The 23922-nt window shown below is 67.6% G+C and overlaps 1 protein-coding gene across 1 annotated transcript in view; it reads right to left on the reverse strand.

Moving 5' to 3' along the window:
* The window catches only part of LAMA5 (laminin subunit alpha 5), a 52499-nt gene that overhangs the window by 1518 nt on the left and 27059 nt on the right, over nucleotides 1-23922 (reverse strand). Inside the window, exons 12-74 of the mRNA XM_065893323.1 lie at nucleotides 23096-23236; nucleotides 22877-23014; nucleotides 22652-22786; nucleotides 22434-22568; nucleotides 22216-22353; nucleotides 21668-21720; nucleotides 21336-21441; nucleotides 21138-21190; nucleotides 20942-21047; nucleotides 20410-20509; nucleotides 20097-20253; nucleotides 19825-19963; nucleotides 19538-19680; nucleotides 19355-19461; nucleotides 19109-19262; nucleotides 18391-18551; nucleotides 18182-18290; nucleotides 16243-16340; nucleotides 15954-16155; nucleotides 15710-15836; nucleotides 14984-15123; nucleotides 14325-14440; nucleotides 14035-14246; nucleotides 13523-13727; nucleotides 13177-13321; nucleotides 12841-12981; nucleotides 12576-12731; nucleotides 12289-12390; nucleotides 12101-12184; nucleotides 11279-11509; nucleotides 10673-10786; nucleotides 10342-10469; nucleotides 10031-10111; nucleotides 9714-9928; nucleotides 9173-9273; nucleotides 8780-8960; nucleotides 8542-8691; nucleotides 8016-8167; nucleotides 7830-7940; nucleotides 7539-7650; nucleotides 6949-7119; nucleotides 6577-6773; nucleotides 6287-6403; nucleotides 6021-6175; nucleotides 5616-5757; nucleotides 5415-5517; nucleotides 4689-4799; nucleotides 3716-3895; nucleotides 3468-3616; nucleotides 3218-3388; nucleotides 2982-3118; nucleotides 2744-2897; nucleotides 2446-2579; nucleotides 2210-2372; nucleotides 2016-2138; nucleotides 1656-1804; nucleotides 1433-1565; nucleotides 1213-1359; nucleotides 978-1108; nucleotides 722-886; nucleotides 507-636; nucleotides 282-427; nucleotides 9-201 (exon numbers count right to left, since the gene is read on the reverse strand). Of these exons, the coding sequence (XP_065749395.1) occupies nucleotides 9-201; nucleotides 282-427; nucleotides 507-636; nucleotides 722-886; nucleotides 978-1108; nucleotides 1213-1359; nucleotides 1433-1565; nucleotides 1656-1804; nucleotides 2016-2138; nucleotides 2210-2372; nucleotides 2446-2579; nucleotides 2744-2897; nucleotides 2982-3118; nucleotides 3218-3388; nucleotides 3468-3616; nucleotides 3716-3895; nucleotides 4689-4799; nucleotides 5415-5517; nucleotides 5616-5757; nucleotides 6021-6175; nucleotides 6287-6403; nucleotides 6577-6773; nucleotides 6949-7119; nucleotides 7539-7650; nucleotides 7830-7940; nucleotides 8016-8167; nucleotides 8542-8691; nucleotides 8780-8960; nucleotides 9173-9273; nucleotides 9714-9928; nucleotides 10031-10111; nucleotides 10342-10469; nucleotides 10673-10786; nucleotides 11279-11509; nucleotides 12101-12184; nucleotides 12289-12390; nucleotides 12576-12731; nucleotides 12841-12981; nucleotides 13177-13321; nucleotides 13523-13727; nucleotides 14035-14246; nucleotides 14325-14440; nucleotides 14984-15123; nucleotides 15710-15836; nucleotides 15954-16155; nucleotides 16243-16340; nucleotides 18182-18290; nucleotides 18391-18551; nucleotides 19109-19262; nucleotides 19355-19461; nucleotides 19538-19680; nucleotides 19825-19963; nucleotides 20097-20253; nucleotides 20410-20509; nucleotides 20942-21047; nucleotides 21138-21190; nucleotides 21336-21441; nucleotides 21668-21720; nucleotides 22216-22353; nucleotides 22434-22568; nucleotides 22652-22786; nucleotides 22877-23014; nucleotides 23096-23236 (8780 nt within the window). The remainder of the gene's footprint in view (nucleotides 1-8; nucleotides 202-281; nucleotides 428-506; nucleotides 637-721; nucleotides 887-977; nucleotides 1109-1212; nucleotides 1360-1432; nucleotides 1566-1655; nucleotides 1805-2015; nucleotides 2139-2209; nucleotides 2373-2445; nucleotides 2580-2743; nucleotides 2898-2981; nucleotides 3119-3217; nucleotides 3389-3467; nucleotides 3617-3715; nucleotides 3896-4688; nucleotides 4800-5414; nucleotides 5518-5615; nucleotides 5758-6020; nucleotides 6176-6286; nucleotides 6404-6576; nucleotides 6774-6948; nucleotides 7120-7538; nucleotides 7651-7829; nucleotides 7941-8015; nucleotides 8168-8541; nucleotides 8692-8779; nucleotides 8961-9172; nucleotides 9274-9713; nucleotides 9929-10030; nucleotides 10112-10341; nucleotides 10470-10672; nucleotides 10787-11278; nucleotides 11510-12100; nucleotides 12185-12288; nucleotides 12391-12575; nucleotides 12732-12840; nucleotides 12982-13176; nucleotides 13322-13522; nucleotides 13728-14034; nucleotides 14247-14324; nucleotides 14441-14983; nucleotides 15124-15709; nucleotides 15837-15953; nucleotides 16156-16242; nucleotides 16341-18181; nucleotides 18291-18390; nucleotides 18552-19108; nucleotides 19263-19354; nucleotides 19462-19537; nucleotides 19681-19824; nucleotides 19964-20096; nucleotides 20254-20409; nucleotides 20510-20941; nucleotides 21048-21137; nucleotides 21191-21335; nucleotides 21442-21667; nucleotides 21721-22215; nucleotides 22354-22433; nucleotides 22569-22651; nucleotides 22787-22876; nucleotides 23015-23095; nucleotides 23237-23922) is intronic.

Genomic DNA, 23922 nt, shown 5'->3' on the forward strand with positions numbered 1-23922 from the left:
GCCCTCACTGTGTGCCACCGGCCAGTCCGTGAACGCTGGCGGCTCTGGACTCGGAGCTGGGGCCCAGGGCCTTCCGTCTGAGCGACAAAGCGTCCGTGGCTCAGGAAGAGGGCTAGGGAAGGGCTGCTGGCCGTCAGGGGGGCAGCGAAGAGCAAGAGCCCTCGGGGGGCGTGCGGGCGGATGAGCATGGAGAGCTGCGACCTGGAAGCCAGGCAGGGGCGTCAGCCAAGGCTGCCCCTACCCCAGCAGCCCCCTCTCCCCACCGCCGGCCCTGGCCTTACCAGTCACTGGTGGGGGGCGGGACGTGTGCAAACTCCAGGTGACTGGACAAGGGACCCCCAAACTGGTAGGCGTCTCGTATGGCCCTGCGGGGCCAGGGTGGCGAGCAGGAAGCGTCCTGGGCGGGCTGCCGGCTGCGGCGGGAGGCCTGGGGGGTCGGATGGGGATGAGGGAATGCAGGAATGCATGGAGGCCACCTTCTGCCTACCCCAGCCCCGTGTCCCCACCTTCGTGGCCCGCAGTCCTCGCGGGCTCTGATCTGGCGCCTGGGTGCGAGGGGCCGGGACGCAGCCTGCGCTCACGTTGATACCCTCCAGGTTCTGCTGCAGGTCAAACACGCGCTGCGGCCCCAGGAGCCTGCGGAGGGCGGGGGTACGTGCGGGTCGGTGCTGGGCCGGGCCGGTGGGTCGTCACCAGCCCTCCCGGGGCCCGCTCAGCTCACCGCAGCACGAAAACATTGCTTATGCAGCCACTGAAGTTACGGAGGGCGTCCGGCTTGGGCAAGCCCCCCAGGAAGAGCTGACTCGACCCCTCAGGCTGGGGCTGGGGCCACGGCTCCCGGTGGGGCCTCATCTCCTGAAGCTGGTCGTCCACATAGAGCCAGACCCTGGCGAGGAGAGCAGTGTTTCCCCCACCCTGCCCCCGACCCCGGCTCTACTGCGCCCCCTCCCTGGAGAGACCAGGTAAGCCTGACTCACCCTGTTCTGTTGCTGTAGAAAGTGACATAATGGGGGGCCCCGTCGGCAAAGCCTCGTCGCGTTTTCACCTCGGTCCTTGCAAGCCGGAGGGTCACGTGGCCCTGCTGCAGGGACACCTCGCATGGCCCGGTCTGGGGACAGTGGCTGGGTCAGCGGGCCGGGCCGGGGGCCCAGACTCCCTCCCTTGGGCCGCCAGCCCCGCCCTGCTGCCCCAGAGGTGGCGGGGCGGACGCACCGGGGACTCTCGGTGGAAGAGCAGCGCGTTGTCCTGGCTGCTGCGGAAGCCGAAGCCGGAGTAGACGTTGCCCGTGAGGGGCACGGCGTTGCTGGGGAGCGCCAGGCGCAGATAGCCGTGGCCGTGGAAAGTCATGGCCCGTCCCACCTGTGGGCAGGGTGACCGTAAGGGCCCGCGGCGGCCGGCGAGGGCGTGCAACTGGGGGAGGGAGGGGGCTCACCAGCAGGTCAGCGGTGCAGCCGGAGCTGATGCCCGTCGTGTTCAGCCTCTTGAGATCCACGTACTTGCCCAGAGCTTTGATGCCCTTGATGCAGCCGCGCACCGAGCCTCCGGAGGGGAAGAGCCGCCGCAGGCTGCGGGGAGGGTCCACGGGACGAGCGTCAGGGGTGGCCTCTCCCAGGCCCTGCCCACCACGCCCGCCCCACCCCAGGGCCAGTGCTCACCTCGGGGGCAGCTGGCTGGGTGGCACGCCCCCCAGGTAGTAGGCGTCAGCCAGCTCCAGCGTGCTGTCCTGCTCCACGCTGAACACCGTGGTCCTCTCCACGCGTACCAGCACGCGCTTCCGGCTGCCCCCCAGCAAGAACACCTGGACCTGGGAAGCGCCAGCACGGGGCGGCGCCTTCAGGGCGAGAGCTGCGACCCCCCTGCCCCTCCCCACGCCGGGCCCTCCCCGAGCCCAGCGGCTGCCCCCCAGCAAGAACACCTGGACCTGGGAAGCGCCAGCACGGGGCGGCGCCTTCAGGGCGAGAGCTGCGACCCCCCTGCCCCTCCCCACGCCGGGCCCTCCCCGAGCCCAGCCCTACCGCTTTGCTGGTCGTGGTCAGAGGCGGTGGGTGCTGCAGTGGGTCGGCCTCCTTCAGGCCCGCGCCGAAGTCGTAGAGGAACACGAGGCTGCCTTCCCGCACGGCCAGGCACAGGAACTGGTCCTGGGGGGGAGGGGAGGGTCAGCGTGGGCCGGGCGGGCTGGCGGGCCGGGCCGTGGGGACGGCGGACGTGCCTGGTGCCGCAGGAAGAACAGGATCCCGCTGTAGGACACAAGCCGCAGCTCCTGGTCGAAGCGTTTGGTGTTGCTCAGCTGGCTCTCCACGCTGATGCGGGCGAAGCCGGAGCCGTCCAGGTAGGAACCGTCCGTGAGCCACGGGTCCCCGGTCGACTTGGAGCTGCGGGTCAGAGGGGGCAGGGTCAGCCGAGGGCGGGCCGAGCCGCGGTGAGGGGGGGTCAGGCCGCACGTACCGCGCACAAGGCTTATCCACGGCTGTGTCCAGCTGGAAGGTCTTCTCGAAGTTGTAGAGACTGACCACCTCTTCGTTCAGCGTGTCCAGCTCGATGCAGCCCCGGTAGCCGGGAAAGCGCAGGGGTTCGGGGGGCTGTGGGCACAGCACATGGTCAGGGAGCCTCCCCGCCCAGGGACAGACCCAAGGGGAGGAACTTGGGCTACAGCGTGACGGACCGAAGCCAGACCCTAAGCAGGACCTCCTGGGACAGGGGTGCGGGGCGGGGTGGCCGCGCACCCAGGCCGCACGGGGCTCACCGTGAAGTTGCCAGGGTAGCCTCCCACGTAGAAGACAAAGTCAGCCGGCTGCACACTGAGCAGCCCTTCGCCCCAAGGGGCCATCGTATCACCCTTGGTCTCTTGGACCATCTGATTCTCCACTGTGACAGACATATGGCCAAACTGGAGCGTCCTGAGGGCAGAAGTAAGAGAGGGAGGCGTGGCCACGCGGTCACGCTGGCGGTGGGGGGAGCACCGTGAGGGCCGGGCCTCCCACCTGTCAATGCTGACAGCTGCGAACTCTTCCCCGATGTCCTCGTCGATGCTGAGGGCCGTGGGGCCTGCCCCCCCGAGGCGGTACACCCAGTGCACCTTCTGTCCACGCAGAGCCACACCCATGTAGTCGCCGGTGGCCTGTGATGGCAGGAGACTCAGCGGGACAGGGACCCGGCGTGGGCCACCCGCTCCGGCCTGGCGCCCGGCTCCACCCAGCCCACCGAGCCCGCCCGCTACCTGGCGGCTGCCCATGTACAGCACAAACTGGTCCCCGGCGACCTGGCCGGGCGGCGGCTCTGGGCTCTGCAGGTAGAACTTGAGGGCGGTGTAAGAGGCGAGGCTGGCGAGGTCCCGAGGGGTGCGCAGCTGCACCCCTGAGCTACCGTTGAACTTCATGGGCACCTTGACCTGAGTGGGGGCACAGAGCCCATGAGCGTCTGCCTCCTGGTCTCCCAGACGCCCACCTGGCCCTGGCACTCGCACCCACCTTATCGGCAGCACCCCGGGCCTGGGCAATGAGCTCCCGCACGCGGCCGATGCTGGCCGACAGGGCCAGGCTGGCGTTGTGCGTCCCACGGTTCTGCAGGAGGCTCAGCTTGGCCAGCAGCTGTGGCAGTGTCTTCTCCAGGGCGGACACTGCAGCGGGGGGGAGCGGACGTGGGGAGGCAGCCCTGAGCCCCTGGCCTCCCCACCCCGGCCCGCCCTCTTGTCAGGGCACCGTGCGCCAGGGCCCACCTGAGCGGCCTGCGTCGAGCACCACCCGGCCCAGGTCCTGGCTCTGCAGGCCCTTGTACTGGCCCTGCCACCGCTCCACGTTTTTCTGCATGTCTTGAAGCTGGGACTGCACGCGGGCGGCCGTGTCCTGGGCTTCGGTGACCACGGCCTTGGCATGGGCTATCTTCTTGCTTGTCTCCTCTGTGGCAGGCAGTGTGCAGGCTCAGCGGGGGGCCTCATCCCCATCTGGGGAGACCACTACAGACCCCCATGCCAAGACCAGCAACAGGGATGTCACCCCCGCCCCCGATCCCGTGAGAGCCTCAGGGCGGTGGAAACGCACCCTCCGTCCTCTCCCAGACGGCTCCTCGTGTGCCAGCCTCTCTCGCCACAGCTGGGTCACCCGTGTCGGCTCAGCCCCGCCTCCCCACGGCCCCCCCCTACCCCCGCCAACACCATCTCTCCTGAGCGCACCCTCCCCCGCAGAGTCCCCGTGGCCCCAACCCAGGCTTGTGGGGAAGGTCGACTCTCGAGTCGGCAGGGATCCCTCCCCTGCCCTGAGCCCTCCCGGCCCCCCGGCCCCCGAGCCCTCAGCTCCAGCCACGCTGGCCTCTGCTGCTGCCTCCACCTCCCCCCTCCCCACCTCCCCCAGATGCCCCAAGTCCCTGCCACACACTCCCGCCTGCCCCGCGCCACCTCTCTCCGCGCGCTCCCTGCCCCTTCCAGTTTTCACTTGCTGCCCGGGGCTACGTTCGTTTGGCATCTGTCTCCGACCAGAAGCAGATCCCCAGGGCTGGGGAGGGTCCCCAGGGTTGGAGCTGCCCACACAGGGGTCCCCCTCAGTTGCCCTGGCCACCGCTCCGGACGGCACAAGTGTGAACATGTCCCCCATCAGAGCCTACTGGACAGACTGGCTGATGTCTATCCGGACAGGTGTCTCTTCAGTTCTGGGGACAAGCAGTGAGGGCGGGGGCAGGAAGGAGACCCACCCTACCTGTGTCCATAGCCAGCATGGCCTGCACCTCCCGGAGTCGGGCCGCCAGCTGTTCCTTCCTGGCCCGGGCATCGCGGAGCCGGGTCCCGGTGCCCTGGAGGGTGGCCCACGCTGCGGGGCAGGCAGCCTCAGTCCCGAGGAGCCCCCGCCCCCAGGGTACGGGTGTAGCCCATTTCAGTCCTCCCTCCTGACCAGGGAGGATGAAGGCTCACATGCACACGGTCAGATGGAGACATCTGGACACGAGGGCCCTCGGCTCAGGGGGTGGCACCGGTGCCCAAGTCTTGGGGCAGCCTCCTGGGGCCACAGCCAAGGGAATTATTCCCATTTTACAGGTGAAACAATGGAGGCTCAGAAAAGCTGAGCCGTTGCTCATGGCCACCAGTGCCCTGAGGTGCTAGCAGCAGAGGGCGCACCCCACTGCCCACTCCCCACCCGCTCCTCCTCGACGGCCTGGCATGCACACGGCCCTCAGCCAGGACATCAGGGAAACCATCAGCCGGGCCCCACGTCCCCTTCCCCAGGCCCTTCCACGTCCTGGGGGCGTGTCACGAGGCCAGGGTGGGTGGTGGGCCTTCGCAGAGCTCCCAGGGACGCACTCGCTGAGCAGTGGGGAAAATTCCCACAGAGGGCAGCCGCGACCCTGGTTCACACGGTGACGACCCACATGGCCAGAAGGTGAGGGTCCCCACGGAGCCCGGACGCCCAGCTGGACCCGGCACTCACCGAGGCCCAGCCTCCGCTGCTCCCCAAGGACGGCCTCCTCCAGGGCACCGCTGTCCGCCAGCAGCTGCCGGGCTCGGGACGCCAGGCCCCGTTGCACGACTACCTGTAGACACAGAGAAACGGGATGCAGTTCACACCTGCCCGGCCGAGCCGCGAGGGAACGGGCTCCCGCCGGGGCTGTGGGGGGCGTCAGGGCCTCACCGCCCATATACGGCTCGCCTGCTGCTGTGCCTGGCCGGCGGCACCCTCGGCGGCCCGCACGGCTTGCAGAATGCTGCTGTAGGCGGTGGCGGCCTCGACGGCCCGCTGGATGAAGCGGTCCTGGTTGACCCCCTGGATGATGCTGTGAGGGGAAGCAGGGAGGATCCCAGGGTGCGGGTGGGGGCTCCGCCCACCTCACAGGCCTCCGCCTGCCCGGCGGCTCTAGACTCCCGGCCTTGCACCGCCCTGTGTGCCTGTCCTGCTTCTTCCTGCCACCCTGGGCCCAGACTTCTGCCCGGCCCCTGCAGGGACACTGGCCTCTCCTTCTAAGAGCCCTCCCAGACCAGCTAGGCCACCTCCAGGCCCTGGCTGCATGCCCCCGGGCACCCTCTTTGGGCCCAGTACCTGGAAAGGTTGAGCGCCAGCTGGTCCAGCTGCCAGGCGTGGGCCTCGGCGGCCTCCACCAGGTCCACCTTGCTGCTCGCCGGGGAGAAGGCCCGCATCTTCTCGAGCAGGGGCGTCTGGGCCCCGTCCAGGCTGGCAGCAAGGCGCTCGTACTCCTGGGGGTGGGTGGCCTTAGGTGGGACCCTCGTCCCCATCCCCTACCCACCCCCACCTGATCTGCCCCCGCCCAGCGTGCAGCCCTTTGGGACGGGGGGCAGGGTGCTCACCTCCTTGGCCTGGTCCATGCCGCGCAGGAGCTCAGTGAGCCGGACCAGGGTGTCTCTGGCGGCCTGCAGAGTGGCCCCCAGAGTGGCATTGTCCCGGAACAGCTCCTGTTTCCGTTGCTGGAGACGATGGGGAGTGAGGAAGACGTGATAGAACAAGGATGAGGCAGGAAAATGAAGGGGTGGGGTGACAGGGTAGCGGACGATGAGTATGAGTGAGCGGGGGCTGGGGGAGGGGGGGCGGCGGGGCTGGGGGGCCGCGGGGCAGGGGGGCCGCGGGGCAGGCTCCCTACCAGGGCTTCCTCCAGCCGCTCCTGGTTGCGGCTGTTGAGCTCCTCCGCCTCCCGGGTAGTGCCCACCGCCCTGTTCAGGGCTTCCCGCAGGTCCATGAGTCCGGCCTCATGCTGGGCCAGCTGGTCTCGGATGCGTGCTACCAGCGCCTGGTTCCTCTCCCAACGCCTGGTCAGCTGCTCCTGCACGTGGGCCAGCACTGGCCAAGGCCCAGTGCAGGAACGGTCACTTGGGCAGTGACTCCTGGTGCCTGCCAGTCCCCGTCCACCCTCCCACGCTGACGGGATGCCACTCCAGGCCGACCTCAGCCCCAGAGCCCCCAGCCGGGTCCTCACCCCTCCCGTCTCTGCCCTGCTGGGGCCGACACCACTCACGTCTCTGGGCCTCCCCCAGCTCAGCCTCAGCGGCGGCTCGCGGAACCCCCAGGTCACGGGCCCGCATCTCCCAGAGCAGCCGTTCCACCTCGGCCAGTGTCCGGCGCAGCTGCTCACCCGACAGGGCTGAGGCGTTGGCTGGTGACAGGCGGTCCGTCTGGGACTCGAGCTCTGTGTGGGTTTGGGGAACGGGCTGTCAGGGCCCAGGGCTGGCCTGCTGCCCGGGCACACCTCTGCCACTAGCTTCCGAGCCAGAAACGCCCAGCCGAGCATCTTCAGCTAACCCCCGTGTGACCCGGCGTGCCCTGGACGGCCCCCAGAGCTCCTGGCTCCAGGCCGCGACTTGCAGGTCTGCCCGGCCCTCCCGCCCACCCGCCCCCCGTATCCCCACCACTGCCGTCTGCTCAGCCCGCGGGCGGGGGCACTGGCCCGTCTTGTGGGGCCCGCATGCCCCCACCTCCCAGCCCGGACCCACTGTTTCCGCGGCCGAGGCCCATCTCCCTGTCTTAACATCCAAACAGGCCGAGCCCCCTGGAGGCACGCCCCCTGCCCTGACTCTCCCCGCCCTGCCCAGGTGGGCCAGCCCCTACCGCTCAGGGCGCGGTCCACAGCCCGGACGGCTGCCAGCAGCGTCTGTGCCCGGCCCAGCGTGGCCTCGGTGCTGTCCAGAAGCTGGCCGGCCTGGGCTCGGGCCCCTGTGGCCTGTGGATGAAGTACCCATCAGGCCTCGAGCCTGAGCTGCGGGTCAGGGGTGACGCTGGATGGTTTGGGGCCCGGGGAGAGAGGCCTCTTGGGGAGGAGTCTGCTGAGGGGAAGCGGTCCCGGGGAAGGGCTTTCCTGGAGGAGGAGCATTCCAGGGAGTGGGTTCCCCAAGCGCCTGCCTGGCCGTCCAGCTGCTGCACGGCCTGCCCGAGGCTTGAGGTCTGTCGTCCCAGTGCCTCCAGCTGCTGTGCAGTCTCGTGGCGGGGGCCAGGGGCTTTCCGGAGCTGGCTCTGCGGGGAGGGGAAGGTGAGAGCCTGCGACCTGGGAAGGGGAGGCTGGGGGGGCGGGGCCGGGCCGGGCAGTACCTGCAGGTCGGCGATGGAGGCGTTCAGCCTGTGCAGCCGGGCCCAGACCACGGAGCTGGCATTGACGCCACGCAGCTGCTCCCGGATGGCGGGGAGGAGAGCGCCGGCCCGCTCCAGGTCGTCCAGGAGCAACACCACACAGTGGTCACACACTGCGGGCAGGGGGCAGGTGGGCGTGGGGTGAGGGGTGGGCCTGAGGCCACCAGAGAGTCATAGGGTTGGCGAGCTAGAAGCGGGTCACTAGGGGTCCCGGAGATGGAACGGGGTACTGAGCTAGGCTGAGGGTTACGAGGTCAGTGGGTGTCAGAGGTCAGCGTGGGGGTCTCAGGGTCAACAGGAGGACAGCCGTGGGGTCTCTCAGAAAATTGACAAGGAGCGCTGGGACCAGAGAACTGATCTGGAGGTGGAGGTGAACGTCGGGGTCAGCATGGCACTGGGACCGGCACCATCCCAGATGGAGTTGGGAGGGGCGGGGGAGCCGGGTGTGGCCAGGCGGCTGGGGGCAGTGGGGAGGGCAGGGACACACCTTCGCAGTGCACGCCGTGGCCCCCAGGCCCTCCTGGCATGGGCACCTGGTGCTGGTGGCTGCAGGTGTCACAGCGCTCCCCACTGAGCCCCTGGGGGCACGTGCAGCGGCCCGTGTGGACGTCACAGTGGCCGCCCTGGCACTGGCAGCCTGGGGTGGGAGGGGTGGGGTGAGTGGCCGGCTGAGGGCCCTGGGGTACTCCTCGCTGCCCCGAGGTGTCCCGCCGGCCTGCACTCACGCCTGCAGCCCTGCTCAGGGAGCCCCCAGTGGCCGGGGGCACACTCGCGGCACTGGAGACCCCCAGTCCCTGGCCGGCAGTGGCACTGCCCACTCTGGGGGTGGCACTCGGAGCCCTCGGCAGCTGGTCCACAGGCGCATGGGCGGCAGCCCCCGCAGCCCTCAAAGCCGAAGTGTCCTTCCTGGGGGCACAAACTGCAGTCAGGGCTCTGCCCAGCTCGTAAGACCCAGCTTCCTTCAGCCCTGAGAGCCTGCACCTCCAGCCATGACGTCCTGCCCCTACACCCATACCCCATCCCTCTGGCCCCGAGCCCCGCCCCTACACCAAGGCCCCGCCCCACAGCCACAAAACCCCACCCCCACACCAAGGCCCCACCCACCCTGGCAGCTCTACCTGACAGTGGTCGCAGCGCTGACCAGTCACACCCGCTTTGCACAGGCAATGCCCACTATGGGGATCACAGGCCTCCATCCCACACGGGGAGCAGTCACACCCTGCAGAAGGGTGGCTGTGACAGTAGCCCTGACCCCCACCCCAGCCTCTTCCCTCCCACCCTGGGAAGCCCTTACTGGGCACCTACTCCACATGCATCTCCATCCCGCCCCAAGTTAAGCCCCCAGGCCCTCACTTTTCATCACCTCCCTGCTCCACCTAGGTCCAAACCATGCAGCTGCCTGCTCACCGGCCCACTGTGCCCGCCTGCCTCCCCTGCAGCCTGGGCTCAGCCAGAGGACCCGTCAGAGCCCTCGTGGGGTGCCCTCCCTCAGGAGAGGCCAGAGTCCCCAAATGACCCTTGGCCTGGCCGTGGGGTCGCCTGACCGTGAGTCCTGGGGGCCTGGTCGGGTCCACCCTGTCCACGCTGGGCCCGGCCCGGGACACAGCCTGCTCCGGGTGGGACACCCAGAGGCCCTTCAGCCCCGCCCTCCCTGCCTACGGGTGCAGTTGCCGGGCAGCAGGGCGTTGCCGTAGAAGCCGGGGGCGCAGCTCTCGCAGCGGGGCCCGGTGGTGTGGCGCAGGCAGCCGCGGCAGGCGCCCGTCAGGGGGTCGCAGTCGCTGAAGAGCATGTTAGGGTCGCCGTTGCCGCTGCAGTCGCAGGGCTGGCACGAGCTGCCCAGCACCAGGGGGTTCCCAAAGAAGCCGGGTGCGCACCTGGCGGGGGGGGATCATGGCTGATGCTGGCAGGCAACGCAGCGTCCCCGGGGCCACGCACGCAGACCCCGCCCCAGTCAGGCACCCGCCTGCCCAGCTCACCGCTCGCAGGAGGCCCCAGCATAGCCGGGTCTGCAGAGACACTGGGCGCGGCCACCTCGCAGGATGCAGCCCGTGGCGAAGCTGCAGAGATGGAGGTGGTCGTTATACCCCAGCACGCTCCAGGTGAGCACCAGGTAAGCGGGGGGGGGGCGTCCCCACTTCATGGGCCTACCCCGGATGCCCCGGCCTCCACAGAGGGCAGTGCTGACCCCCCAACCAGGTAGGGGTGGTGGTATTCCATTCCGGGTCTTTAAGGACTTTGGCCCACCGGTCAATGGCCGGGGCCCTGGAGGGGCTGTGGCCCAGCTTACTTGTTGGAAGGCACAGCCAGAGGGCAAGGGCAGCTGATGCAGGGGGCCGCAGGGTCCTCAGGTCCGCTGCGCACGAAGCCGGCCTGGCAGCGCTCGCAGTGGTCGCCCTCGGTGTCGTGCTGGCAGCCCTGGGGCAGACGGGACACATCAGCACCGACGACGGAGGCCTCGCTTCCCGCCAGCTCCCCCACCCCCACCCTGCAGGACTCCGCCCACTGCCAGCAGGTGCCCTGCCCGGGGCCCCTCCCCTCCCCTCCCCCAGACCTCAGCGTACCTGTAACTACTGACCAAAGGCCCCCTGGTCTTCCCTACCCTGTGGGGCCCCACTCACCACGCAGATACCCGAGCCAGGGAGGCAGCGGTCTGAGTGGCCATGGCACTGACAGGGGATGCAGCGACCCAAAAAGAGACCTTTGACGTCCCGGTAGTAGCCAGGGGCGCATTCCTGGGGACGGGTGGGCATCAACAGTCAGGAAAGGAGGCGGGGCCAGCCTGGTGTGGGGGCAGCTGGGGACCCCGCTCCTGAGCCTGACCAACCACTGAAGGCACAGTCACCGCCCACAAAGCCAGGCAGATGCCGCGGGCTCAGGGGACCACCTCCTGTTCTCCAAACACCTCTCCCAGGCGGGCGGAGGGAGGGGAGGGGGGTTCGGTGGATGCTGTCTGGGTAAACCGTGGACGTGGGAAGGACTGGGCACTGAACAGATGAAGACCAGCCGTGTGCACGGGGGGCCGGGCAGGGGGCAGGTGACAGCGGGTTAGCAGACGGATAAGCAAGTGGCCGGCTCAGCCTGTGGTGGGAAGGTCAGCTGCCGGGAGCGAGATACCCAGCTGGTAGGAGGAGGGGTGGACTGAGGTGGAGACGGAGGCCAGGCGTGGACGCGCGGGGCAGGGCGACCGGTCGGCAGCAGCCCGGCGCCTGCCCCCGCCACCTCACCTGGCACGAGTCCCCGCGGTAGTTGGCAGGGCACATGCACAGCTCCACGTTGCTGGCCGGAGGTCCCCCGCCCACCTCGCTGGCCACCTCCAGCGCCACCCTGCGCAGGGAGATGGCCGAGGAGGTCTGCGAGAAGAGGGCGCGGATGTGCAGCTGCTCCAGGCCGGCCAGCACCATCATGAGCTCCTCGCGGGACACGGCGCTGCGCGTCTCCATGTGCCGGAAATTGCCCTGCGAGGCCGTGACAAGGCCTCAGTGCGGCCGCCGCAGCGGGGCGCAGCAGGAGCCCAGGACAGACCCTCCCGCGGGGGGTGGGGGCACGCAGGGCACGTGGGGGGGGACACGCGGTACAGGTGAGTGACGTCTGATCTGAGAGGCAAAGACTTTAACGCACGAAAGCACTGACTGCAAATGAAAAATGAACGACGAGTACGTCAAACGCAAGAACGTCTGTTCATCAGAGAAGATCTTACAGAAAGACACACAGGCTACAAGAGTACAGACTAAGAGAAGATGATCGCAGCTCTGAAGCCAGGACACAGGGTGAACCTCAAGAGTAACACAAGACCCCTCGGAAAGGAAATGGACGAAAGACACAAGCTGGTGGCCTGCAGAGGGAACCCCAGGGCCAGGCGTCAGAGGAGCTGCTCACCCGTCAGGGATCAGGGGTTTGCAAGCCAGCAGTCGGCCCAGGAGCGTAAGTTACCCCCACGGGGAACCAGAAAAGAGGTGTGCTGACGAGAGTGCCGCCCGCTCCTGGGCCCTGTTTTCTGCCACGGAGAGCAGCCCCTGCAGCCTTGGGGGCCAGAGACGGCTGCTCACCTCCACCAGCTGCAGCTCCCCGCGGTGAACGTGGCCGGGTGCCGGGTACACTGGCTCCAGGAACGCGATGCTCATCTGGTTGCCCTGGGGAGGCGTGTGGGCGGATGAGGGCCAGGAATCGGGCTGCCCGCAGTCCCGGCTTGGCTGTGCCCGCTGCCCGCCCTTGCCAAGACCACCCGGTGGGCCACCTGCAGCACCACGTCTGGTCTGCTCTCCGTGGGGATGAACACGTCTCCCCGCTGGGTCTCCGAGTGCAGTTCGTAGTGGAGGGTCCCGCCATAGGACGACACCTGGAGGCCGGACAGAGGGATGCGACCTGGCCAGACTCCGTCCACGGGCCCAGAGTTGACGGCAGTGGTTCTAGGCACCCTATCCCTCCCTGGACACCAGCATCCTCACTGCCGGCCCCCCCAGGCCTCCAGGAGGTCCTGGACACCCTCCGGGTGCCCTCCCAGGGGCCGACTGGCCTGCTCACCCGGTCCCCCAGGTAGGAGGGCGGGGCCTGCCAGTACAGCTCGGGGAAGGCCTCAGGCACGCGCCGCAGGTCCACGCGAAGCAGTGTCGCCTCCGCCTGCCGGGGCACCACCTGCCGGTCACCACTCAGCAGCGTCCAGCCCTCCATGTCCACGAACTGCAGGGCACATGGGTGGGAAACACAGGCGCATGCCCTCGCGTATCACAGGGCCCCGTCCTACGTCTCAGACCCCCTCCCTGAGTCCCCTCCCGTCCTGCCCGCACACCTCCCGGCGGGCGTAGGCGGAGCTCCGGCAGCGATCCGTGGCCCCGAAGCAGAAGCAGCGGGTGCAGCCTTTCGGGTTGGCAACGTCCAGGGAGAATGTCCCAAGGCGGCACTGGTCACACCGCGGGCCCTGCACGTTCTCCTGGGGGCGGGAGGGCACGACAGGGCAGGGTGGTCAGCTGTGTGCCCGTGTTGGCTGTCACCCCACAACTGGGCTGACTGTCCCAAAGGTGCCAGGAAGCTCCAACCTCCCAGAGAGAACGAAGGTCCGCTGAGCAGACAAGACGAGGGACGGGGTGGGGTCGTGTCGGCAGGTCTGGCCCCAGACCGCCCTCACCTTGCAAGAGCACTGGCCTGTGAGGGGGTCGCATGTTCCAGGGGCAGAGCCTGCTTCGTGGCAGTCGCAGGGGCGGCAGCTGGGGAAGCCGTGGAACCCGGGAGCACAAGTGTCACAGCGGCGTCCGGCCACGTTGGGTCTGCACCTGCCGTGAGGGTTCAGGAGCCGCTGGGCCTCTCCTCCACCTGGCCCCTCACACTGACACGAGAGACCAGAGGTGCCCCCCACCAAGGTGGTGCCCCCCTGAGCGCCGGGGACACTACCAGGGGCTGGATGGGTTCAGGGCTCAGTGGCAGGTGACCCGGGACTGCCCCGAGGCCACGGGGCCCCGCACCCTGGTGCTCACTTGCACTGGCCACTGTCCACATCACAGGTGGGGTCCATGAGTTCCTGGACGCCGGGCCCCGAGCAGTTACACTCCTCACAGCCGACCAGGGGGTGGCAGCCAAAGGTCTGCGGCTGGCAGATGATGCAGTCGGGTGGGACGGTGCGCGGCGGGCAGATGCACTGGCCCGTGAGCTCGTCACAGAGGCGGCCGCTGCAGTCACAGGCTGTGGGGCGCGTGCACAGGCCCCGGTCAGGGGACCCGACGGCAGACCTGGGGACGCTGAATGGCGGGTGGAGGGGGCGAGGCCACCCTACCCCCAGCCTGGTTCCACCCAGCTCCGGGCCCCAAGCCCCAGGCAGCTCCTCTGACGTGGCGTCAGCTGGGCAGAACTGCTGTCTAGTCCCCGGAACCTCCTGTAAGGCCTGGGCCCTCGCAGACAGGACATGGCAGGGCCGGTCCACCAGGAACGTGCTCCTGGCCACTGCTTCCTGGAGGCACCCCTGGACGTTCCCGCGGACTGGGGTACTCACGCCTGCAGCTGGGGAAGCCCCAGTAGCCAGTGGCACAGCGGGAGCAGTCACGGCCTATGACGTGGGCGCGGCAGGGACACTGGCCCCCGAAGGGCTCACACGTGGGTCCCGCGGCGCCCACCTCATGGCAGCTGCACGGCCGAGCCCCGTTGTTATAGAAGAGGGAGAGGGAGGTGGCGGCGTTGCGGCAGAAGGATGACGAGCTGGAGGAGCTGGGGTGAGGGCGGGTGGTGAGGCCAGCTCCCAGCCCGGCCCCTACCCTGCTGCCCCCGGCCCCGAGCCCGGCCCACCTGACGTGGTAACCGTGGGTGGCGCACTGGCTGATGAAGTCGTAGGATTTGTCCAGGGGCTCCTCCCGGAAGTAGCTGGGGCTGTAGGCATCTTCGGGGACCACCAGCACATACTCCTAGAGCATCAAGGCCTGGTCACCTTCCCGCGGGCCCAGCGAAGGGTCCAGGTCGGGGGTGGGTGCCGGAGCCCACCGGCAGGGGCCGACGCCAGGGCTTCTCTGCCACAGGCCAGGGTCTGGCCGGGCAGCTAAGGAAGCGGTGACGATATCACACCCTGGCCCGGGGCCCCAGCCAGGCTGCCAGGTGCTGGGTCCCTCCTGGGGGCCACTCAGAGGGGAGGCCAGCCTCTGTGGCCAAACGGAAGCTTGGGGAGTGTGAGGAAGGGCCCAGGCTCCTGGCACCCCGTCCACCCCTTTTTGCCAGACGCCTCCCTCTCCAGGAAGGCCACCCTGACCAGCAGGGCCCCAGGGAGCTGCTGGGCAGTATCTTGGCTCCTGGACCCCCTCAGGAGCCTCTCGTGATGGGCCTGGAGGTCCCCAGAGGCTGCTGCCCCTGGCACCTGGCCCAGGGTTGGGCCGCGGCAAGCAGGGGACACACTCTGGCAGAGCGACTGACAGTGGTACGACAGGTGGAGGACGACTACCAGCCCGAGAACTCACCAGCCAGAGCCAGCGGCCCTCGGGCACACGCACGGTCACAGTGAGCTCACTGTCGGTCACGTCCAGGACGGCCCGGCCCTCACACACCACCAGGGTGCGGCAGCCGTAGGCGTGCGGGCAGAAGCTGGCGTTGGCATGGCCTGGAGGTGAGGAAAGGCAGGTCAGTGGTCCCAGCACACACACAGCGCCTCACCCCAGGCTTGGGACACTCCTGGAGTCACCAGGGAGGAGAGGATCCCAACGACAGCACCCACCACCGAGGACCATGCCATCCCTGAACAAGACACACGTGTGTGACCCGCCTGGAGACCCACGTGGCTGGGCCCACTTGTGCTACGTGAATCGGCTGTGGTCACACACGAGGCCCCACGAGGTGCAGGTTCCCGGGCTCGTCAGAGCAGAATGCAACAGACGTGCACGGACCCGGGTCCCACAGCGAGCCCTTGATCACCCAAGCACAGGACGGGGTGAACTCTGAATCACAGCACAGATGTGAGGGGCAGGGCCTGCCACACACAATGGGCCCTGGGGCACCTCGTGTGAGAGCTGATGGCAGGATACGGCACGTGGCCCTGTCACAGCCAGACAGCGGGCACCGAGCCACGGCCCCTGTGAGCTGTGGACCCAGCACGCGCCCCATCCACGTCATGTGTGGTATCACGCGATGGGCCGTGTGGACGAGACCCCCGAGAGCCTCCTCGCCCCGGGGTCCACCCCTCTGCTTACCCTGCCAGACACGACCCCCGTTGATGAGGACCTCCACAGCGAAGGTGGGGTGGGCCGGCTGGTAGCCGTGCAGCAGGAAGGCGTAGCGGCCCAGGGCGGGCACGTGGGTGGTGAAGACCACGGTGCCCTGTGCCGGGGGGAGCAGCTCCGGTGAGTGGGCAGAGATGCAGGAGTATCAGGGGCTGTAAGTCCCACCCCAGCCACCCACCCCGGCCCTGGCCCCGGCCCCGGCCCCGGCCCACACCTGGGGGTGGCGAAGCAGGGTAGGCTCCACGTCGGGGTCCGCAGCGGTTGGGGGCCGGGGCTGGGGCCCGGGCGGGGGCGCGCCCGGCGTGAGCTCCCGAGAGTGGGTCAGCGGGAGGCCGGGCGGCAGCGGCAGCACCTGGCAGTCCCTGAGCACCACAGGCTGCGGCGGCTTCGGGAAGCGGGAGGGCAGGCAGGCGGCACTGGGGGGTGGGGAACACAGGGGTGAGTCCCCGAGTCCCGGCCACCGCCCTGCCGCCGCCCTGGGCTCCCGCCCCCGGCCCCACCACCTGCTGGGGCTGAAGGCGCCGTGACTGCTAATGCAGCGGACGCGGGGCTCCACGAACTCTGAGCTGAAGGTCTCCGCGGGCACCAGGGTGGCACTGTGCTGCAGAAAGGGGACAGGTGTGGGTGTGGCAGCAGGAGCGGCCCATCCACACCCGCACCCAGGCCGGTCCTGCTCTCTGCACCGAGCCCCCGGCCCCCACTCCGCCTGCCTCTCCTCCAGCGCACAGACCCCAGCCCTCGGCTGTGGATTCTGGGCCTGCAGCACCTCCCAGCTCCCCCGGCGGCCGTCCTTCCTCCCACTGCGCTCCACCGCCCTCTGTGGTCATAGGGCTGGGGACCCGGCACAGGCGGGCGCTCAGCGAGCGGGGGTTCGTGAGCAGGCGTCTCCGTCCTGTACCGTCTACCACGGCGAAGAAACGTGTGTGACAGATACGGTAAAACGCGACACCTCAGGGGGTCTAGAAAAACCCGACAGTGAAGACAGAATACCACGTGACCATGGCGACAGCTCCATCCATCCCTACCATGGCGTCGGCCAGAGGCAGCACCAAGGAACACCTGTGTGACTCCAGGTGACTCCAATTATAGAAAGTTCCAGAATAGGCAAACTAGGCGGTGCTGTCAGTGTCTGGAGGCAGTTACCCTGGCCGGGGCGGGGTGGGGGTGGGGGTTGGCTGAGTGGTGTCAGGGGTGGGGCCATGTTGCTTCCTGGCCTGGGTACTGGGCTGTGGGTACAGCTCTATGGAGAGTCTGAAGTGTCCCAGCCCACGACTACAGCGCCGCGTGTGCATGAGGACAGAACCGCAGGGGTTCCGATGTCGAAAAATTAGGAGGAAGCAATGTAGCACGCGTTACTTAGCAACGTGGAAGAAACGGACTGACTCTGGAAAGTAGAATGAGAAGTGTGCAGATGGGGCGTGCGATTACGCTTTGTTGTTGCAAGTCTGTTTTCAATATTTGACACTTTCATAAAAATACGTGCATGTGATACCCTGATAAAACTTTTAAAGGCCTAGGGAAACGTAACAGTGAGACTAGGTCATACTCTGATGAGAAGGACATCACCTATTTTGTCACTTACTGAATAAACGCGTGTGCTTGGTTCTGGGCATTGAACTAACGATTAATATTGCCCAGAACATTGAGCCTTGGGATTTGATTTTCAACTCCGTGAAGCTGACACAGAAGCAAGTTACGGGCTTCCCTGGTGGCACAGTGGTTAAGAATCTGCCTGCCAACGCAGGGGTCATGGGTCTGATCCCTGGTCTGGGAAGATCCCGCATGCCGCAGAGCAACTAAGCCCGTGCGCCACAACTACTGAGCCCACATGCCACAACTACTGAGCCCACATGCCACAACTACTGAAGCCCGCGTGCGTCGAGCCCGTGCTCCACAACAAGAGAAGCCACCGCAACGAGGAGCCCGCGCACCGCAACAAAGAGTAGCCCCCGCTCGCTGCAACTAGAGAAAGCCCACGCGCAGCAACAAAGACCCAATACAGCCAAAAATAAATACACACGTTAAAAAAAAAAAAGAAGCAACTTACCACAGCGATAGCAAATCCCAAGCTTCAGAACCCACGCTGTGTGGACCCCATCCTAATTCGGGGCCACGAGGTGTTGTGTTTTTGTAAATTATACCAAAAAGCAGCCTTTCGTTCAGATTGCTCTTCCTACTCTGACTCCAGCGCATCACGGTCCCCTTATGTGACCGTGAACGTTATTTATAAATAAATTTACATCTCATACCCACAGGGAGAAAACCCTGCAGGAGGAGGATTCTGGAAGAACCTCCACCCGATGTGAGCTGAAGATGGCACTGGTGATGGGTACCCAGGCTCATCACATTCTTCTACTTTTGCGTGTGTTGAAAATCTTTGGAAAGACCTAACCCCACAGGGGGGTCCTGCGGCCCATGCAGGTGAGGGGGTTGGGGCCTCACCAGGAAGAATCGTGCGTGCTCGGCTGTGAGCCGGACGCTGGCCTCCGTGTCCAGGTGGAAGACCGCCAGATGGCGCTGGGCATCCAGGGCGGTGCCCCTGCACAGGGTGCTGGGGGGCGGGCAGGGGTGGTCAGTGGGTAGGGCAGCCCTGGAGCCCAGAGCCCTCCACCGGCCCCCAGGCTTGAATCCTCTCCCCACTCGCTAGACACCTGTATGGGCAGGGGTGGAGGGTGAGCGCCCCCTGCTGGGGGGCCCGCTGGGGGGTGTGCACAGCTACGTCCACCTCCTGGCGGGCATCCTCATTGGCATACTCCACCACCAGGGCATAGGGGCCTGGCTGCGTCACCGCCACCTGAAGCTGGACGTCCACCTGGGGGGACAGGGCAATGTGAGGCCCCCGCCCCAGCCCCCCACCTAGAGAACAGGACACTCCTGAACATGGCCCTTCCCATCCCCTCCCTGCACAGCCTCGTCCCCCATCTCAGGGCCTGTGTGCCCGCCATCCCTGCTGCCTGGGGCACTCCCACGGCCACTCGGCTTCCAGCTTCCACTTGCTCCGAGCCCCCCCCCTGCCCACCCGTGGCCCGCCGGCTTCATCACTGTAGAGTGTCCAGTGCCTGAAGTGAACCAGTGACTTGCCACCTCCTCACAATAAGCTGGAGGGCTGGACCATCTGTACCCCGTGTACGGATGAGGCCCCGAGGCACCGACTCCCAAGGTCAGAGCCCCAGAAGGCAGCAGGTGCTACCCAAGCCGGCGGGCTGGCCTTGTGCCCCCGGCTGTGCCACCATGCTCTGCCCGCCATCACTCTTGCCCTGCGCCTGGGTCCTGTCACTGCAACGTGGACATCCCCTCCCCGCCAGGCCATGGGCACGTCTCCCCAAGTCTTGACCCCGCCCACCCCCGTGGGGTCCCGGGGACACGCACATCTGCGCCCTGGCAGGCGACCAGCAGCGGGTGGGTAGGGCTGAGCTGCTCCGTGGGGCAGGGCCGGGGTAAGCTGTTGCCGTGGCGACACAGGGCCTCAGGCCCAGCGGCGGAGGGGAAGCCGTCCAGGGGCAGGTGGGTGTAGAGGAGGCAGCTGGGGGGGCGCACAGTCTGGTGAGCATGGGGCAGGCGGCCTGAGCACAGCAAGGGTCAGGCCCGCCCCCACCCCCACCGGCCGGCCCTCACTGGTCCCCGGAGCGCTGTGCGTCGGGCTGGAACGTGCAGGGCTCGGTCACCCGCAGCTGCAGCAGGGCCGCCTCGTAGTAGGCGCTGGGCAGCAGAGCCACGTAGTCCTGGGGGGCAGGGCAGGGGTTAGGTGCCGTGGCCCCCGCCCCACGCCCTGCCCCAGCCCGCTCAGCCCCGTCTCACCAGGAGCACCCCCTCGGCCTCCACGAGCAGGGCCCAGGCGCCGGGGTTCAGCACGAAGGGCTCCCCGAAGCCCCTCTGGGGCACGGTGACGAAGGCAGGCTCCGTGCTGGGCGGGAAGTACACGGGCTGGCTCTGCTCTGCGCCTGGGGTGGGGACGGCAAGCCTCCTGGGCACAGCACGGCCAGCGGGAAGGGCCTGGCCTCCCACCCAGTGCGGGGACGAGGCGGGGTGGGCTGGGGCGAGGCGTGCGTGGGGCGGGGCCCAAGGGGTAGCCCCCCCGCACTCACAGCTGGCGCAGGTGGCAAACTTGCCCTGGTCGTGCACGGAGACCCGCCCGCTCACGCTCGCGGGCCCGCGGTTGACGTAGCGGAAGACCAGTCGGAAGAGGTCAGGGGAGGCCACGCTCAGCCTTGCCACGATCCTGGGCTGCGGTGGGGAGGGGTGGGCGTGGAACGTCGGGGCTGCTCCTCCCGGGCCATTCCCGGCCTGGCCCCGCGACCTCAGGGGCCTGCCCGCCACTCGGCCAGCCACAGCGGGCACTCAGCCAGGCCCCACCCACCTGGATGGGTGTCATCTGCGCGTAGCCCCTCCAACTGAAGCTCTCAAATTCGAGAGGGTTGAAGCCGAAGCGCACGGCGTGGCCCTCGGGCGTGGCCGCCTCCTCCAGCTCCAGGCGCAGCTGGTGCAGGTCGGGAAGGTAGTGGTCCTGCGCCGGCCTGGCCACGGCAGGGCTGGTCAGGGCAGCTGGCATCCGGTCTGGGCAGGGCGGGCACTGGCCCTGCCCACTCACCAGGGCCCCCAGGGAGAAGCCCGGGGGACAAGCTGCCGCCCAGCCCCCCGCCCGCCCGCCCAGCCGGGGCGGGGGCACCCACTTGCTGCAGGTGGGGCCCTGGGTGCTGGGGCGGCACAGGCAGGCGCCTGTCCTCGGCTCACAGCCCTGTCCTAGAGCTCCGCCAACGTCGCACTGGCAGCCTGCGGCGGGAGGGAGCAAGTCAATGTGGCCCAGCCCCCCCGTCGGCCCCCGCCTGCCCCCGCCGGCCCCCGCCCAGCCTCGGTGCTCCACCCACCCTCCGCCAAGAGTGGTTCAGCTGAGAGACCGCCTCTCCTCCCCCAGGGGCTGCCTGGGTCCCTGGACAACAGAGGCTCTGAGTCCAGGGGCAAGGGCCCTGGGATCGGTCAGTGACGCCTGCCGCCAGGGGAAAGGGTTGGAAGGGGGAAGCACCGAGGGGTGAAACCTGCCTCCTCACTCCCACGCCCGGCACGGGTCTGGCCGGGCATCTAGAAGCAGCTCGGCAAGTGCCATGCCGTGCCCAGGCCCTGGCTGGGTCCCTGCCCCCTCTGTCCCTCTCTGGGCCTCAGCATCCCCCAGGATGTGGTCCGAGGGCCGCGTAAGCGGCCGCTCACCACGGCAGCCGAAGTAGTCAGCCTGGTCCAGCCCGAAGAAGCCGTCCTTGCAGGCCGCGCAGGTGTGGCCGCATACATGGGGCTTGCAGAAGCACTGGCCGTTGCCCTGGGGGCCGAGGGAGAAGGTGGGACCAGGCAGGGGAGGGTCCCTACGCGCGGCTCCCACGGCCCCCAATACCTGGGTCCTCAGACTCACCGGCTGGCACTCAGCAACTCCACCCAGTGTGCCCCTGGGGTCACAGCTGCAGCCTGGGGAAGGGGCAGAGTGGGCCTGAGAGCAGAGCAGGGGGCAGGAGGCCCTGAACTCCATCCTCACCCCAGCTCTGTGGAGCCAGCCCTCCCCCACCCCAGGGGTCTCCCCCAGCACCCCGACACCCACTCCGGGCAGACTCACGGGTGCAGCCCTCAGGGTTGCTAGGACTCAGCCCCCAGAACCCAGGTTTACAGCGATCGCAGCTTGGCCCCTCCACGTGAGCCCGGCACCTACAGGGGATGTGCACCTGGGAAAGGATGAGACTGAGGGTCAGAGTGGGCCCCTGCCCTCCTACCCGCAAACCCTCAGCCCTGGAGCCCTGTCCCATCTCTGGCACGACCCTACAGTGAGGACAGAGGAGCGGCCAGGTGAACAAATGGGCTCTGGGGTTGTCATGGCAACCAAGCAGCTGAGGAAGTGATGGTCCCTCTGGAAGTGATGGCCTCGGCCCCAGAGGGCTGACCTGGGCTCACCTCAGGAAGATCATGATCGGCTGGGGCCAGGCCAGCAGGGTGGCAGGAGCCAGCTGTGGAGAGATGCCCAGGCCACCGTCATTACTCAGTCACTGACCCCGACGGCCAAGGGCTTCCCCAGGCCTGGCCAGGACCCGAGGCTCCATGGGAGCTAACACACACGCCTCCCACACATGTGAACAGGCAAGAAACCACGTGTGCCTACATGCCCTGGGCCCCGTAGCCGTGAGGGCATGTGCCCTCCCCCACCACACAGCACGCGATCATGAACCCGCAATGAGCACACACACAGGCAAACACGTGCGAACAGTCACGTGAGCCCAGAGCACGTGAACCAGCGTGAACAGACACACAGCACGTGACCACATGCAAGTAAACAGGCATGTCCAAGAGCCACGTGGAGATACGCACGGACGTTCACGGCACGCGGACACTCGCGAACGCAGCACGTGAACCACGTGAACGCGCGCACAGAGCACAAGGGCGGCCGTGGAACGTGCGGCACGTGACGTGCACAGCACCCAACACACACACGGCACCAGCCTCACCTTCGCAATAGGGGAAGTCGTAGGCCCCGGGCACACACACGTCACAGCGCAGCCCCGTCACTCGGGGTCGGCAGCTGCACTGCCCGCTGTGCGGGTCGCAGGCTGTGTGCAGGGAGCCTTCGGGGGAGCAGTGGCAGGCTGGGGGAGGGGGAGCAGAGCGGGCTGTGAGTACGCGGTGGGCACACGCCCTCCCCGGCCCCTCCCGCCAGGGCACTCACGGGCACAGTCGGGGAAGCCGTGGAAGCTCGGGCTGCACTCCTGGCAGGTGGCACCCGCGTAGCTGGGGCGGCAGCGGCACACCCCGCCTGCCCCGCACAGCTGGTCCAGGGCACCCCGGGGGTCGCAGGCGCAGGCTGCAGAGGACTCGGGGTCAGGCCCTGGGGACCTGCGGGTGGCCCTCCCACCCCGCCCAGGGCCCCTGAGGCCCTCTGCTCACCGTGGCACTCGGGGTAGCTGTGGTGGCCCGGGCGGCAGCGGTCACAGTGGGGGCCGTCAAACTCGGGTCGGCAAGGGCAGCGGCCAGCGTCATCGCAGCCCTCGGGCAGGGTCCCTGTGGGGCTGCAGCCACACACTGCGGGGCCGAGAGGCACACGGGGCCCTGAGCCAGGCAGGCCGAGACCCCAGCCCCCCTCCCACCCTCCACTGGGGGCGCCGCGCTCACGCTGGCAGAGGGGGAAGTGGAAGTAGCCAGGGGCACAGCGGTCGCATGCCGCCCCCTCGAATCCTGCCCGGCACGTGCACTGGCCCGAGTCGCGGTCACAGGTTCCGTCCACCACACCGGGGCTGGAGCACTGGCAGGCTGCAGGGAGAAGGTGGTCACAGAGGGGCTGGGCTCCTGGGATCCACGAGGGGACTGAGACGGGGACGGAGCTGGACTCACGCTGGCAGCCCGGGCCGTAGAAGCCCGGGGCGCAGAGCTCACAGTGCGTGCCCTGGAAGTTGGGTTTGCACACGCAGCGCCCCACCCGTGGGTCCTTCCGGCAGGCGTTGCCCTGGGTCCCAGCGGCGCTGCAGTCACAGTCTGTGGGGGGGTGGGGGGGAGGAGTCTCAGGGGCCCCGTGGACCCCAGCCGCCCACCCCCGCCCCAAAAACAAACCCCTCCCTTCTCCACAAAACTCCTTTCCTTATACTTGACACTGCACTCATGCAAAACGAAAAAGACTTTAAAAATACCAACAAGGGGGCTTCCCTGGTGGCGCAGTGGTTGAGAGTCCCCCTGCCGATGCAGGGGACACGGGTTCGTGCCCTGGTCCGGGAGGATCCCACATGCCGCGGAGCGGCTGGGCCCGTGAGCCATGGCCACTGAGCCTGCGCATCCGGAGCCTGTGCTCCGCAACAGGAGAGGCCACAACAGTGAGGGACCGCATACCGCAAAAAAAAAAAAAAAAAAAAAAAAACAAAACAGAACCCAACAAGGGAAAGCTGATGTTTTGGGAAAACAGTGGCCTGAGGTGAAATCAGGACCACGACACATAATTAGTTGTGTGTAATGTAGAAACCAAGTCAACTGCAGGCATTGACACAACCAGAGAGAATGCAAAAACAAAATCCTAACAAAGTCAAGAGAAAATTCTACTCTTCATAAATAATTCTGGGGATCAGGAATAAAAAAGAAAAAGTGTGCTAAATGTCTTAACTGATGCACAAAAACGGGGTAATACTATTTAATTTTTGTAACTGACGTGGAATAATGGTTCAGTATTTGTC

The sequence above is a fragment of the Phocoena phocoena genome, chromosome 15 (genome assembly GCF_963924675.1).
Source record: "Phocoena phocoena chromosome 15, mPhoPho1.1, whole genome shotgun sequence".
NCBI lineage: Eukaryota > Metazoa > Chordata > Mammalia > Artiodactyla > Phocoenidae > Phocoena > Phocoena phocoena.